The 15,162-nt window shown below is 39.5% G+C and overlaps 1 protein-coding gene across 1 annotated transcript in view; it reads right to left on the bottom strand.

Moving 5' to 3' along the window:
• Rgs20 (regulator of G protein signaling 20) overlaps positions 1–15,162 on the bottom strand; it is a 95,038-nt gene extending 79,876 nt beyond the window's left edge. The window contains 1 exon segment of the mRNA XM_048358428.1: positions 14,984–15,162. Coding sequence (XP_048214385.1) covers positions 14,984–15,162 — 179 coding nt within the window.

The raw sequence follows: 15,162 nt of genomic DNA, 5'->3' as shown, positions 1-15,162 counted from the left end.
CTAGGCAAGCACTCTACTGGTAAGCCACATTCCCAGCCCTGAACTGTGAAGATTTTTAGATTGTGCTTATATATAACCTTACCCCATTTTTCCTCTTGGCTAATGAACAAATGCAGGCTAGTAAGATGAAACAATTCCTGTTTGTACTGCTAATGAGCAAAGATGGACCAATAGCCTCTTCCTCCAGACTGATGCTTCTTGATACTATACACGAGAGACACAGTCACCATCATCATCATGGCGATGATTTAATGCAGTGCAGGGAATGGAATACATGTTCAGAAAGTGTTCTACCACTGACCCATATCCCCCAAACCAACCCAGTTCTGATTTTATGTCCTCATGCCAATGGCAGGGGTCAATTGAAGTGATGTTGTTAATTAATATTCCCTCTATCATTGTTTCTAGATATAATTAAGTACAATTGACCATATCATAATTCTATTTTTTTATTCTAACATTCAGCAAATCATGACAATTCTATGACTTGTTGTGGGTCTGGCTGCATAGGAGATTGAACTAGTTCCACAGGTATTGGGTTCGTTAGTGACATGGAAGCTAAGTCTCCACTTTCCTTAGTAAATGGATATTCTCTGTGTTTTTGAAAGAGTAACATATCTTCTACAATGTCCTGATTTACCTAAAACTAGGGAAGGGTATTTTAGGTAGCGATAACATGAAAGCTTGCAGAAGGCCTGATATTTTAAAGCATAAAGAGCACACACCAGGTGAAAGTGTTAAGGTAAATTAAATCCTGGAGTTCAGAGTAGTGATATTCTGAAATGCAATATAAGCTATGTAATTTCCTATGTTTCTATTTGATGATTTGTTTTTTTCCAGAAAGCTTCTAATTTTAGTGTAGCAAATCTTTACAAAATGATTGACATTCACAGTCTAAAGAGTCTTTAAATCACACATCATTTTTCACTTCATATGTCATTTCCTCCTAAGAAAATATCAAGCAGGTCCATAAGCTTTCAAATTTAGTATTTCTTCCTAAGACTTTTGAAAGATTGCTGTCAGTAATGACAAGAAATAAAAAGTCCTCAAACCCTCTGAGATGGTGGAAGCAAAGAGAGTTGTGAGAAGTGAAGCATGGAGGTATTTCCGGATCAAAGACCATTCTCTTTCTTTTTTTCCATCTGAGACCAGGACTCAAACTTGCTATCCGATGCTTTATGCTTCTTAGCAGGCACTCTACCAGCAAGGCATGCCTCCAACCCCTAAAAGATCACTCTCTGGAGTTGCATATATATCACTTACAAGTTTTCAACACTGTTGTCATTTGAGTCTTGCCATTTTCCCTAGGCTGGGCTGCTCACTCCAGGTGCACATGAAATGGAGGAGAAGGTGAGCAAACATAGCAGAGGAAAGGCCACCGGTAGAGGAAGGGTGTTAGATCAGGAGGTGGAAAACCCACCTACTACACATTTCCTTTGTGGTATCCTCTATCTGTACAATGAGGGACTTAGGACAGGGGGCAGGGGTGGGGGGGTAGCATGGTCCCCATTCTCTGGTATATTGTCACTCTCCAGAGCATCTCTTGGAACACCCTCTTCCTCTACCAACCCCAGAGCTTGGCCACTATTTAAAACAGAGGCCAATCACAATTCCCAGAGCCAATCTGCCTCCCTAGGCATGGACTTATAAATATCCCCACTGTGCCTTCCCCAGGTCTTCTAATTCAATTATGGAGGCCTCAAACCCAGCTCCGACACAGCTCTACACAGCCCTCTACTGCTGAAGGGAAATTTTAATCTTTTACATTAGCATATATTTGTGTACAAGGGGGAGGGATTTTATTATGACATTGCCACACATGTACGAATGAATTCTAATCAATCTCCCCCCACCCACATCTCAGGAGAAATCTTTTTTTCATTTCAAAAGACTTCTTTTACATGACCAATTTTTGTTTCCTTTCATATTCACAGAATTCAAATACAACAAAAATGTTGACCATTTGCCATGAATATGAACATTAGACAGTGAAAAGCAATTGTGAAATGTAATTGTATTTAAAACAGAGAGGTTGTTCCTCGTGAGTACATTCTGTATTAATAGAAACATAAAGAATTTATTGTGAATTGTTTTCACCTCACTCACTCCTGTCTTATGATGCTTTAGGATTAACACATTTATGTTCTCAAGTTCATAGGCATCTATATCTTCTTCTTCTTTTATTATTATTATTATTATTATTATTATTATTATTATTATTTTATTTATTCATTTTTGCCAGTCCTGGGGCTTGAACTCAGAGCCTGAGCACTGTCCCTGGCTTCTTTTTGCTCAAGGCTAGCCTCTACCACTTGAGTCACAGTGCCACTTCTGGCTTTTTCTGTGTATGTGGTGCTAAGATATCGAACCCAGAGCTTCATGCACGCTGGGCAAGCACCCTACCACTAAGCCACATTCCTAGCCCTCTTATCTTATTTTGAACCTAACAATGTGCATTGGACTTCTCAAGCTATGAGTTACTCAATTGCACAGAGAGAGGCTGTGAAAATGACAGCATTAATGCAAAACTGAAGCAAAGAAAGACAAAAACTTTTTATTTCTTAACTACAGGATTATTTTTTGTAAAGGCTGTTATAATCATGTTCCTAGTTATTTAATCTTGGGTTTTCTAAGATTCTCACCTTGGAGATAGGACCTTGGATTGTAGTGAGATAGAAGAACGTCATATTCAGCACTTCCTGATGTCAGCGATGGGAAATCTCTTCAACGACATGGAATTTTACCCATAGCAAACAACACAAAATTCAATTAGAGAGGGGGCATACCTGTGTTATATCTGTGGTATAATGCTTTATCATAGAAAATGGAACCCAGACCTAATTCTCAGGCGAGATCTTTGTAAAGGAAAGTGTGATTATGTTACTTCCTTCCTTGAACCATTTGATGGTTCCTTATTTCTACAGGATGAGTTTCAAGTGAGTTCATGAGGCGTAAAAGAGCTTTCTTAATTTTCTGGCATGCACAGTGGATTTGCTTCTCTCCTTGTTCCTATGTACTCAAAGCTCCAGTTAGGTTCCTAAAATATCCTTGTTCATTCTCATTCCTGGGAATTGGTAGCAAGTCTTCCTCTGCCAGAACACTTCCCTAGTTCAGTGTGCATGCTTCTCTTCCTTTCTCCTTGGTGCCCTTCTATTTATCTGTCAAGTTTCAGTGAAGATGCCATTTCCTTTGGGTAGCTCTCCCAAGTCAGGTTAGCTGTCTGCTGGACTTTCACTCATCACAGCCCTTCTAGAGCATGGTATTGGGATGGTTTGGATACTAAGCTCTGGGAGCATTAGACCCTTGCCTTATTCAGACCATGTCTCAAAAAATATAAGAAGAATAGGACATTAGATACATTCAGGTAATATTTTTTAGGGAGAGGGAGGTTAATCTTGACAGGGAGCAGGAGGTTACTATCTAAATAAACTTCTTGGGACCATGTGAGTTGATGTCCACAGAATAATAGCAGAGCCTGTTGTGTGTGTGTGTGTGTGTGTGTGTGTGTGTGTGTGTGTGTGTGTGTGTATATATATATATATATATATATATACATATATATGAATGAAGTGGCAGGGGTCAAACCCAGGGCTCTGTACATGACAGGCCCAAATTCTCTACCCCTGAACTACTCTCCTTGCCCATAGCCTCTTATAGAAAAAAAAATCTAGATCTATTTTTAACTAATTCTATTATTTTTCCCTGTCTGAAAGGTTTTATTTTTATTGTTTTAATTTTTTATTGTTATTTTAAAGGTGATGTACAGAGGGGTTATATCTATCATTCTTATCTTTTAAAAATTGTTTTTCTAAACAGCTGCACAGAGAGATTTTAACTTAACATGTTCATTTATGTGTACAATGCAACTTGATTCATTACCCTTTCTATCATCCTTCCTCTATTTATCCCACCCCCCTTTCCTCATTGCGTAGTGCAGTTTTCTCATATATATGTTGAGTGTTGTGACTATATTCAATCACCATTTCTTTTAGTTCTCACCTCCACGTAGTCAAAATATGTTTTAGTTTCTGGTATTCATTCTGTTGAGTTGCTTGTTAATTATGCAAAATGGTGACACTATGGAAGCTCACACCTGCTTATACCATCCTTTAGTCAGCTGGATTGTGTATAATTGCATATGGCCCTGTATGTGTTTTCAAATATGTTTATATTCTACTTCTAATTCCCACATATGAGGGAAAACATGTGCCCTGAGTCTGGTTTACTTCACTCAATATTTTTTTTCAGGTCCACACATTTTCTTGATTCATGTATAGGTTATAGGGATCTGGGTTGCTTCCATAATTTGGCTATGGTAAATAGGGCTGTGATGAAGCTGACTTTAGTGTATCTTGACTTGCAATCATTTAGATAAATGCTCAAGAGTGGTAGGCAGTGAATCGTTTTTAAATGAATTTTTAAATGCTATGATCTGGAGTTGATAACAATATACTAATTACTATTATGCCTGTCCTTGGGCTTGAACTCTGGTCCTGAGCACTGTCTCTGAGTTTTTGTGCTCAACACTAGTGCTCTACTACTCTGAACCATAGCTTCATTTTTGGCTTTTTGGTACTTAATTATAGGTAAGAGTCCCATGGACTTTCCTTTCTGGACTGGCTTTGAATGGTGAGCTCAACCTCCTGAGTAGGTAGGATTACAGCTGTGAGCCACCAGCACCCAGCTGGAGTTAATAATTATTGATGGACAAATAAAATTTTATTGTTCTTTTATTCTTTGTTTATGCATGTGCTTGACATTTCTTGTAATACAAAGCTTTTTTTCTTGGTTTTCTTTTCCTTCCTTCCTTCCTTCCTTCCTTCCTTCCTTCCTTCCTTCCTTCCTTCCTTCCTTCCATCCCTCCTTCCCTCTTTCCCTTCCTCCCTCCCTACCTTCCTCCCTAATTTCTTTCCTTCCTTCCTTCCTTCCTTCCTTCCTTCCTTCCTTCCTTCCTTCCTTCCTTCCTTCCTTCCTTCCTTCCTTCTTTATTCTTTTTGAGACAAAGTCTTTCTATGTAGCCTATGCTGACTTTGAACTCATTATGTAACACAGCTAGACTTAAACTCATAATTTTCCTGCATCCACCTCCTAGGTACAATGATTAGAGGTATGTACCATCACCCCAGGTAGTGTTTTATGACTTTATATGTCATCTATTCTTCAATTGACCAGAGATTGGGGTAAATGCTGCCACCATTGCATAACCAAGTCCTATGGAGAGAAGTTTCTCTAAATGATGTTCAGAGAATGGCTGCAAAACAGACACTCCATGCAAACTAGTACAACCTCTTTGGAGAACAGTATGGAGGTTCTTCAAAAAGCTCAGCATAGATATACCCTATGATCCAGCTATACCACTCCTAGGCTTCTATCCTGAACAACAGGTCTCAGGATATCAAAAAGACATCTGCACATCCATGTTTATTGCTGCAATTCACAATAGCCAAAATATGGAAACAACCCATATGCCCCACTACAGATGAATGGATTCAAAAAAATGTGGTAACCTGTACACAATGGAATACTACATAGTGATTAGAAATGATAAAAATATTGGCATTTGCAGGGAAATGGTCAGAGCTTGAACAAATAATGTTGAGTGAGGCAAGCCTAGAACACAGAGAACAAAGGGGCATGGTCTCCTTGATATATCACTGTCAGTGGGAGGGGGGAACAGTAGAGACCAGGTCTGCAAAATAACAAACTTCTTTTCAAATGGTATTTCCACATGTTTGGGTCAGCGACTTTACATTATGTATCTAAAACCAAACAACTACTAAACAAACATAAAAAGGTCTAGGATAGACCTATCAGTGGATCACAGTAGCTCAACAGCTTTGTACACGATTATATAAGTCTAGGATAAGCAAAAAGAACTCCAAGAGAAGGATACAGGAGGATTCTATTGTTGTCATTATCTTTAATGTTGTGGTGAATTTCCTTTGGTGTGCCCTATGTGGTTACTGTATATGATTTTGGTACACTGTATATTGTATATATGCCTACCTGAACTAGGGAAGGGAAAGAAAAATGAGGGTGTAACAGATAACACAGGAAATGTACTGACTACCTTATTATGTAACTGTACCCTCTTTGCACAACATCTTGTCAATAAAATTTAATTAATAATAAAAAAACAAACAAACAAAACAAAAACCCAGCACTCCATTTGTCCCCAGAGTTCCTGGCCAGAACTTTCCATTTCAGGCTAGTGGCATCAGAAAATCAACAAACAAGATGGCCAAGAACAAGGGAAGACATTGTTTTATCTAAAGTGGACAATTTGTGACAGGGCTCAGGAAGCCTGGGCTTTGTAGCTTTTCCAGTGGTTCCTAATAGACTAGGCTTTGTGCAAACTTTGCTAGGCCTTACAGGGCCCCATTTTTTGCTGCTTTTCCTTCTCTTCTGGCCTGGCTACTGGAACTTGTAAGCAGTCATTGAGTTCTTTGAGTGGAAAGTGATTGAATTGGGCTGCTTTGCTTGGCATTTTAAAAGGGATGTTTTTCTTGGGGAAGATGGAGGTTGGCACGGCCTTGAAATTACACATTTTAGAGGGCAATACTAATTACTTTCTGGGCATATGCGGCATTTGTCTGAAAGAAAATTTAAACTATTTTAGTTTGAAAAGATCCAGAAATTTTGCTCCCACAGATAAAGTTTTTAGCCACATAGTGGCAATGAAGCTGAGAAATAGTATGTTTCTATTTACTAATCAATTGGTCAATCAGTGATGGGTTCTTACCATGTGCTGTGTACTATGCTCGCTTGCAGATGGAAATAAGCAATTGTTGGAGAGATATTGGCTAAAACCCAAGCATACAGGGTCCTTGAGGGCTCCTAGGATGACATCATAAGACCAATGGGAACCTACATCTTAAAAAAAAATTAACAGCTAGATGCCAGAGGCTCATACCTGTAATCCTCGCTACTTAGGGCACTGAGATCTTAGGATTATGGTTTGAATCCAGCCTGGGCAGGAAAGCCCATGAGATTCTTATCTCCAATAAGCTACTCAAAAAAGAAAAAAAGCTGAAAGTGGAGCTGTGGCTCAAGTTGTAGAATGGTACCCTTGAGCAAAAGAAACTCAAGGACAGAGCTGAGGCCCTCAATTCAAGCAAAAAACCAAATGAAAATAAATATATAAATAAAATGAAATGAAGGTATTTGACTAAAAAGTACCTCCAAAACAACACCCCTGGCCTCACAAATTCCAGGTAAGTTCTCTGGCACTGAACTACATTTTAAGGCCTGGCAAAACATAAATTATCTCCTTTGATTCTTTTCTCAAAAAAAATTGTAGGAGAGATGTACTGTTGTCTTGATTGTTTTTTAGATGGTAAACTAAGACTCAGAGATGAAACTCAACTTGAATTCAAAACCAAGTTCTTAAGGTTAGAAGAGTGGCTTAAGTGGTTGGAAACCAGAAGAGCAAGCTGAATGAATGCCAGGACCTGAGTTCAAACCCCAGTACTGATAAAAACCAACCAACCAGTTTATGCTATTATAGAGATACTACTATTTATGTTATCATGCTGTCTGGGAACAATTTGTACCAACAGGATGCATAGTTATGAGTTGTTTAATTAGTATAAAGAATACTTTGAGTAATCAAACTGAGCTTCAGGCTTCACTAGCTGAAATCCTGCAGTGCTTGAGTTACCACAAGATGGCTACACTCAATGTTTGCCTTCCTTCCTTTCCTTCCTCCCTTCCCTTCCTTCCTTCCTTCCTTCCTTCCTTCCTTCCTTCCTTCCTTCCTTCCTTCCTTCCTTCCTTCCTTCCTTCCTTCCTTCCTCTCTCTCTCTCGTCTGCCTGCCTTTCTTTCTTTTTCTTTTCTTTCTTCTCTCTCTCTTTCTTTTTTTCCTTCTTTCATTAGTTATGTTGCTAGTGGGGACTTGAACTCATGGCATCATGCTCTTACCTGGCATTTTTACTTAAGGCTGGAGCTCCACAACTTGTGCCACAGTTCTGCTTCCAGACTTTTGAGACTCATAGACTTTTCTACCTGGACTGGCTTTGAACTATGATCCTGATTTCAGCCTCCTAAGTAGCTGAGATTGTGGATACAAGCTACCAATGCCCAGCCTAATTTCCCACTTTTAAAAAGCACACATACCAAAAGAAGCGTCTACTGGCTCTTGACATGTGTGCCAAGAAGTAGTTGAGTTCTGGATTTGGACTCCAAGAGAAGAAATTTAAAAATGAAGCTAGCCCTCTGCCTCTGTCACTTATCCCCCAATTCCCTAAAATCCAAGCCTTCACGTACTTTTTTCTTGTGATTCTATGTATCTAATCAATGGACCATTTCTGATGGATGTACCAAGCGGAGTTGTAATTTGGCTTTTAGCCACGGATGCATAGGAAGTAGGTGTGGGTCTCGAAGTTTCAGTTCTAGTGGCAGAATGTCTAGCAGATTGAGCAAGCATGAGCCCCGAGTTCAAACCCTAGCACCAGGGGAAGGTATCAGTGGATGTTGTGCAGAGAGGACACAGGAACACCATTTTTCTGTGTAATCAACAGTAGAAGCTGGCATTAGATGCAGCTCTTAGTTGGATGAGGACTCAGTATGACTTCTGAGAAGGAATGGAAACAGCCCCAAACTCCTGGGGTATCTTCTGCTCAGATTTTCTGTGGCCCAAATTACACTACTGGCAGCTCAGTCCTGTGGATTCAAGGTAGCAATAACTTAAAGAACAAATGGCAGTAACACAACTAATTGAAGTGCCCATAAACTTGAATGTTGTTGTTAGGGTTATTCCTAAAGGCAAGGTACCAGGAGAGAAAATGAGTTAGGTATGCCTGAATATACTGGGAAAGAGTCTAAGGTGAAGAGTGAGTGACAGCACAAATGAACAGACCTGGTGACTCCTGCCCTTCACTCCCACATCTTTCCCTGCCTTATTTCTAATGATAAGGAACACAGATGAGACAATGACTGGTCTTCGAACCTTGACTCCTAGGGTTCAATAAATGATGGCCTATGTCTTTCTTCTATAAAGCTGCAGCTCTGAGAAAGGAGAAGCTGTTAAAATGGACAGTTAGCAGGTATTTTAAAGAAAAGACAAGGGGCTGGGGATATATAGCCTAGTGGCAAGAGTGCCTGCCTCGGATACACGAGGCCCTAGGTTCGATTCCCCAGCACCACATATACAGAAAACGGCCAGAAGCGGCGCTGTGGCTCAAGTGGCAGAGTGCTAGCCTTGAGCGGGAAGAAGCCAGGGACAGTGCTCAGGCCCTGAGTCCAAGGCCCAGGACTGGCCAAAAAAAAAAAAAAAAAAAAAAAAAAAAAAAAAAAAAGAAAGAAAAGACAAAATGCAGAACACAGGAAGCATTCCCACCCAGAATTTATTTGACAACCCAGTGCTTACTTTCCACTCCTGCTAACTTGTTGTGCAACAGAAGTATTTACATAATTAAGTCCATGGGTGTTGCTGAAGGACATAAAGCTTTCTCTTCAAATTGAAATATATTCTTTGGGACATGTAAATTTCCAGGAAGATGATCTCAAATCCATTTTTCAGAAGTAGAGAAATCAGATTTGCTATAAAACTCAGAAATTTGGCATGAAATTGAAAATATCAAATGCTTTATTTTATTCAAGCAATATTTTATTCATTTTGTTTGGTCATGTTTTGTTTAATTATTATTCTACAATTTCATATTATTTTTATCCTTCTAGGGGAAAACATCCATATAAGAAAGTAGTTGGATATCAGGTAATTCACATTGGATTGATCTGGCTTAACTCAAGAGATCAGGAAAAAAAGCCAAGCACTGGTGGCTCATGCCTGTAATCCTAGCTGCTCAGGAGACTGGCATCTGAGGACAGCAGTTCAAAGCCACTCTGGGAAGGCTCTTATCTCCAATTAACTATCCAAAAGCCAGAAGTGGAGCTGTGCCTCAAGTAGTGACAGAGTGCTAGCCTTGAGTAAAAAGTTCAGGAATGGCGCCCAAGCTCCAAGTTCAAGCCATAGGCCTGGCACGCATACACACACACACACACACACACACACACACACACACACACACTCACACACACGAGATCAGAAAATATTTCATAAAAATATCATAAGCCGAGTTGGGAGGGAGGGGTGAGAACCTTGAAAGGGGTGCCATTGATCAAGATGCATTGTATTCATAAACTGCTTTGTTAAATAGCAACTCCTTTGTACTACTATTATACTTAAAAGGGCAGTGATATTGGAATGAGATGAAAAATAATTTTGTAGAAACAGTTCTCTTGTCTAAGTTCTGACCACACTTATTCCTGAGAAGGAATGTGTACCTACACGTAGACATATCTGAATCTATGGTAGTATGAGTTCTTGGTAGAGGGAGGGGCTGCACACACTAGTGACTTGTGCACATATGCTATGTTGGGGGACTGCTGACCCAGGGTGCACCCCGCTTCCCACTTCAACTCCTTGCTCTGAAAGAAAGGCAAAACCTTGAGGAAGTAAAAAAAGAAAAATCTGATGGAAGACAGGAGGGTGAGGCTGTGTAGGTCTGTGCCTGTGTGTGTGTATATGAGAAGGTATTAGTTTATTTGACAGTAAATTTATGGTCGATGTTGGAATATTTTTGTGAGAATGTATAAGGAAAGATGTGCTGGGTGCTGGTGGCTCATGCCTGTAATCCTAGCTACTCAGAAACTGAGATCTAAGGATCACAGTTCAAAGCCAGCCCAGGCAGGAAAGTCTATGAGACTCTTATCTCCAATTAACCACCATAAAACCAGAAGTAGCTCTGTGGCTCAAAGTGGTAGAGTACTACCTGGGCAGCCCCCAGGTCCCAAGTTCAAGCCCCATGACTGACCAAAGGAAAAGAAAGTAAGAAAGATGCAAGTAGAAGGCTGGATGTAATCCTGTAAAGTTAGTCTACTTTCTCAGTCACACCCAGAAGATATTAAATCAGAATTGAAATCAGTCAGAAAACCTAAATTCACATCTCTACTTAGCTGACCTCACATACATAACCAACAATATTTCTAAATCTGGGTTTCTCACCTTCAAACAGCTATGACAATATGGATGCTACCGAATTAATGAAGTTGATTAAGGTACCAAATGAAAGGAAGAACGAAAATAAATGCAAAAATATGATATGTCCACAATAGCAATCTGGTCTGCCTTGGCATTATTTTTTGTTTTAAAATGTTCCATTTTGTAATAACTATAGCCACCACTTGAATGACTTAAGCTCCATTTTGCAATAATTATAAATCCACAGGAAGTTGAAAAAAAAATCCAGAAAAGCAAAAAAACAGGTAGTATGGCCCCATAGACTCTTGGGTCAACTTCCCTGAGCGAAGACTGCACAACTACACTCCAATATTAAAACCGGGACTTTCTCAGCGTGCAGGTGGCTCATATCTGTAACCCTAGAAACTGTGGAAGCTGAGTTCTAAGGATCTCAGTTGGAAGCCCACCTATGCAGGAAAGTCCACGACACTCTTATCTCCAATTAAGTACCAAAAAAAGCAGGAAATGGCACTGTGGTTCAAGTACCAGAGCACTAGCCTTGAGCAAAAAAGCTCAGGGACAACACCCAGTTACTGAGTTCAAGCCTCAGGACCAGCAAACACACACACACACACACACACACACACACACACACACACACACACCACACATACCACACACACACACACACACACACACCAAAAACAAAAACACACCCCAGGACATTGACATAGGTACAACTCACAGAGCTTATTACGATTTCACAAGTGTTACATGTGCTTGTGTATGTGTGTGTGTGTGTGTGTGTGTATGTGACATGCATATGTTTGTGCAACCTCCACCATAATCACGATACAGATGTACTCCATCACATTAGGCTTCTGCTAACATACTCCCCTTTGAGATGTTGTCCACCACCTTTTCATCACTAACTTTTGACAACCAAGATCTGTTGACTGTGTCTATCTTTTTATTTCAAGAAGAGTATAGATTTAGAATTACACAGTGTGTGATTTTTTGACTCATCTTTTGGATCAGTTGTTCCACTTCTCCTCCTTACACTATTGTATTTCATGATATGAATTTACCACAGGTCTCATTCATCCTTGAAGGGCCTTTGGGCTGTCTCTAGGTTTTTGCTATTATGAATAAAGCTGCCTCAGCAGTTTGTTTATAGAAGATAGACTTCATTTTGTAAGAAACTTAGTTGTTTTCCAGACTGGTTGTACCATTTTGCATTCTTGCCAGTAATGTATTAATGATTATGCTTCTCCACATTGCTAAATGGCTTTTAGGGAAGTCACTATTTTAGCCAGTCTAGCTACTTTATATATATGAACATATTCTATTTTAGCCATTTTTCTAGGTGTGTAGTGATTTTAATTTGTCTTTCTCTGGTGGCTAGTGACACTGATGTATTTTTGTCTGTCTGTCTCTCTTTCTTTCCCCCCTCCCTCCCTCTCTCCCTCCCTCCCTCCCTCCCTCCTTCTTTTCTTCCTGGTGCCAGTCCAGAGGCTTGAATTCAGGGCCTGGGTGCTGTCCCTGAGCTTGTTTGCTCAAGGCTAGTGCTTTACCACTTGAGCCACAGCTCCATTTTTAACATTTTGTTAGTTACTTATATGTAAGAGTTTCACAGACGTTCCTGCCTAGGGTAGCTTTGAACCATGGTCCTCAGATATCAGATGCCTATTGAGTAGGTAGGATTATAGGCTTGAGCCACTGGTGCCAGGCTTTCTGTGTGATTTTTATAATCTGCATATAATCGTCAATGAACTTTCTCTTCACATATGTTATCCTAATCCTAGTTAGATTTAAAAAAATATTCTTGAATAGTGAGAATTCTATTTCTATCCTAAATTCAAGGGCTTCAGCAGATAGGAACTTTGCAATATTTTTCTTTTTCCTTTTTTGTTTTAATATTCTGTGGCTTACCTTTCATTCTATTAAGAAGGTCTTTGTCAGTGCAAAAGTTAAAAAATTCTCACAATGCAATATAGCAAGTATACACAGCACGCACACTGTGTTAGGTATTACAAATAATATAGGGATGACTGAAGGTATAAGGGGGGATGTGCATAGGTTATATGCAAACACCATCCCATTCCTATAAGGGACTTGCACACATGCTGACTTTCCTATCTGTGGGGATTCCTTCAACCAATCCCCTACAAATACAGATAGACATACATGCACATATATATGTTGTTATTATTTTCTGTTTCCTCAGGATGGCCTCCAAACTTGAGCTTTTAGAAATCTCTTTTGTCTCACTAGATACTATGTTGATAATGAACTATACAATTTGTGTGTGTGTGTGTGTGTGTGTGTGTGTGTGTGAACTCTAAGAGAGTGAGGGAAGGTGTGACATCATCTAAAAAGATATGTACTCTTTACCTGACTTATGTAATTGTAACCTCCCTGTAGATTGCCTTTATAATAACAATAAAAAAATCTCTTATTTGTCCTGTTTACATCTAGATGCTTATTAATAAAGGACTCCTGACAACTGAATCAATTTCATTCTAGTGGTTTGATACCTAGAGCTTGGCTGTGCGTGGTGCCCCACATCTGTGAACATACATAGAACTTGGGAGGCTGAGACAGGATTGTCAGTTCAAGGTCAGTCTGTTACATACAGAAACAGTGTATCACAAATGCAAACCAACCAACCAAACAAACAAACAAACAAGCAACCATCACAGCTACCATCACCAACAAAAGCCCCTCTAGTGCTCAGGCACTAATAGGACTGCGTGGAAATTCGTATTTGTTCACATTTATTTTTAAGCTCAAGCTCAAAGGTCAGATATTTTCTACAAAAAGGTTTAGTAATGAATATATCTTCCTTTTCTTGTCATAAACATTACTTTTCTTCTAGTTAAAAATCACACCAGGGGAAATATCAAGCTAGGTGCCAGTGGCTCACACCTATAATACCAGCTACTCAGGAGGCTGAAGTGTGAGGATCATAGCTGAAAGCCAGCTCAGGAAAGAAAGTTTATGAGATTCTTATCTCCAATTAACTACCAAAAAATCCAGAAGTGGAGCCATTGCTCAAGTAGCTCAAGAGTGCTTCAGCACAAAAGTTCAAGGATAATGCACAAGTCCTAAGTACAAGCCCCAGAACTGGAACACACACAGACACAGACACACACACACAGACACACATACACACACACACACAGACACAGAGCTACAGGACTAAATGGAGAATTTAAAAATACTTGATGACTATTATCAGGCCACAAACCATAACATAGGGACCGACACGTGTTTAGTGTTCAGGTATTTGGACAGGCTTGCTGTGGTCTAATTTTGCAGTATTTAATTCTGAGCTTTGCCTATTATCTATTAGACGTGAACACATTTCCATTTCTGTCTACACCAAATAACCTTTTAATAGATGCTCCTATTAATAGTTAAGAGGATTCACAGGTTTGTATCATACCCTCTGCAAAGATACCTACACTGAATAGGAGAATTGCTACTCTGGGAAAACGAAATTACCTGATGGTACAAACTAATACTTGCGAAAGTCATCTGAGGAAACTTTGCATTTTTAGAAACAGCATCCCTTAGATCCTTCATATTCACAGGTTCCTGTATTTGTTAATCAATTTTTCTTTTGCAATTTCTGTATAAAGTAGTCTAGAATATTTCTTTCATATCATATGGAATATGATATTCATTTCAGAGGACAAAACACCTAGGAGCTGATTCAATGTCTATAAAATCTATACCTAATTTTTCTGCTTTTAAAACATTATCAGCTAAAAGAAACAAAAAAATAGTGGCTGAGGGTATTGGTCTCAAAAACAAAAACTCAACAAGTGAAAAAGCAATAATAAAGGGAAACTGTTTAGGGTGGAGGAAACCAGATAAAAGACTGTGATCAAGTTTCTAGTTTTCCTTCTAGGTTTGTTAAAGAGCATTCTGAAATACAACACACTAAAACTGCTTGTATCCTTATCTTTCTTTTCCAGACGAACATTGTTCTTGTCCAGAAAGGACAGAGATGCTGTGGAAATCACCTTACCTTGACATCAGGCACTGCCTGGGAGTCCCTTTGACTTTCTGTGGCTTGGTGAATGATAGTATTGCATCTTTCTGTGCTGAATGGGGACAGAAATCGTGTCCATCTTGCTGATCTGGAGAGATGTTCCTGGAGATACTCTTGGTTGTCCTGGGAAAGGTTGCGCAT

The sequence above is a fragment of the Perognathus longimembris genome, chromosome 12, assembly GCF_023159225.1.
Source record: "Perognathus longimembris pacificus isolate PPM17 chromosome 12, ASM2315922v1, whole genome shotgun sequence".
Taxonomy (NCBI): domain Eukaryota; kingdom Metazoa; phylum Chordata; class Mammalia; order Rodentia; family Heteromyidae; genus Perognathus; species Perognathus longimembris.
Note: the sequence above shows the minus strand (reverse complement) of the source record. Positions and strands in the feature narration are given on the sequence as shown.